The sequence below is a fragment of the Triticum urartu genome, chromosome 7A (assembly GCF_056163025.1).
Source record: "Triticum urartu cultivar PI428250 chromosome 7A, HENAU_Tu73, whole genome shotgun sequence".
Classification (NCBI taxonomy): domain Eukaryota; kingdom Viridiplantae; phylum Streptophyta; class Magnoliopsida; order Poales; family Poaceae; genus Triticum; species Triticum urartu.
The window spans coordinates 216,297,864-216,299,253 of NC_141879.1; the positions used below are offsets into that span (position 1 = coordinate 216,297,864).

At 46.0% G+C, this 1,390-nt stretch overlaps 1 protein-coding gene across 1 annotated transcript; it reads right to left on the minus strand.

Moving 5' to 3' along the window:
- Positions 1 to 249: 249 nt before the first annotated feature.
- LOC147959075 (uncharacterized) lies at positions 250 to 999 on the minus strand. Its single transcript, XM_087532451.1, has one exon. It carries the CDS (start codon positions 997 to 999, stop codon positions 250 to 252), a length of 750 nt encoding a protein of 249 aa, XP_087388577.1.
- Positions 1,000 to 1,390: the final 391 nt, after the last annotated feature.

Consider the following 1,390-nt stretch of genomic DNA (forward strand, 5'->3'; position numbering starts at 1 on the left):
AGTGAAACCGGGGTCACGTCTCGGAGGCATCTGGTGTTATGGAGTGGATGAGAAATTAGAATAGAACAAGGGTCTAATGAGAAAATAGCACTGCCCAAATGAATGCACAAACACAATCACACCAATCATTTATTCATTCATCTCAAACAAGGTTCAAACTCGGATTACAAGATCTCACGACTAATCGAAAATAACGGCCTAACTGATCGACGAAAATAAAATAACATGGCGGTCGACTAAATGTCTTCATCAATTATCCCTGCGTCCTCTGGTGCGTCGTCCTCTGGTGCGGCGCCTCCTCTTGCGGCTTCCTTCGGTGGAGCTCTCTTCATAATCCTGGTCATTGCTCACGAGAGGTCCATCATCTCCACTCGGGAAAAGGTCTTCTCCCAGGTCCATCTTCTTCTCCAGTGTGGCAATATATTTCTTCCGGTCCTCGAGTCTTTCCATAAAATCCTTGACTTCATCCTCATGTTCATAGTGGGCTTCACGTGTTGCATCCTCCAGTTCAATTTCACGAAGATGCAACTTTTGGACCGTCTTCAAGCTCTTACGCATCTGAATCTCTAGAGCCCTGATGTGAGCCTCCAAGTCTTGGACATATGAGTGAACGGAGTCGTCATCTATGGTGCGGATAATCTCTCCATCTGCAGTCCTACGAGAAACCATGGTGTGGTCTGATCCAACAAGCTCGGTCCTGTATTCCTCCTCGATGCGTCCAAGTGCACTATGAACTGCTATGTCTCTCCCGAGTATCCAAGTGGGAGCAGTGAACTTGAAGTCAACGGGCACTGAGAGACTTCCGAAAGTCCTCCCTGGTATATGCACCTTAATCCTATAACGACGGTCTTCTGGAAATGCCATGATAGGGGTCCCGGTGATAGACGGTAGAGCAATCTTCAATTCCTTGGTGATCTGGACCAGCCTCCTGCCGAAAAGCATTGTCTCATCTGGCTGGCAAAACTCCAGGAGCAGAACTGGGATGAACTTGACGGCCATCTAGAATGTTGAAATCGGAGAGAAGTCAGAAATGAACAGGGGAGTATTACGGAATGATAAGGACATAAAAAAATAGTTTCTTCCTATGGCTTTCCGATCCTAGGGGTTACGTCCTACGGTCAGCGTGTGCTCTGATACCATCTCTGTAACGACCCGACCCAAAATCGGTCAAGTCTCTATGTAGCTGTACCATCCCAAGATCATGCTGGCACACACAGTACATTGATGAAAAGATTCAAAGTTCAATCACACCTGAATTTATTACATGGTTCTCATATCGAGTCTTTATTACATCATAATAAATTCGGCCGAAGGCCAACTCATGAGAAATAAACTAAATAAGCTGCGGAAGCATAGACGAATAGTGAGTCCATCCAACTCCATAGGACAA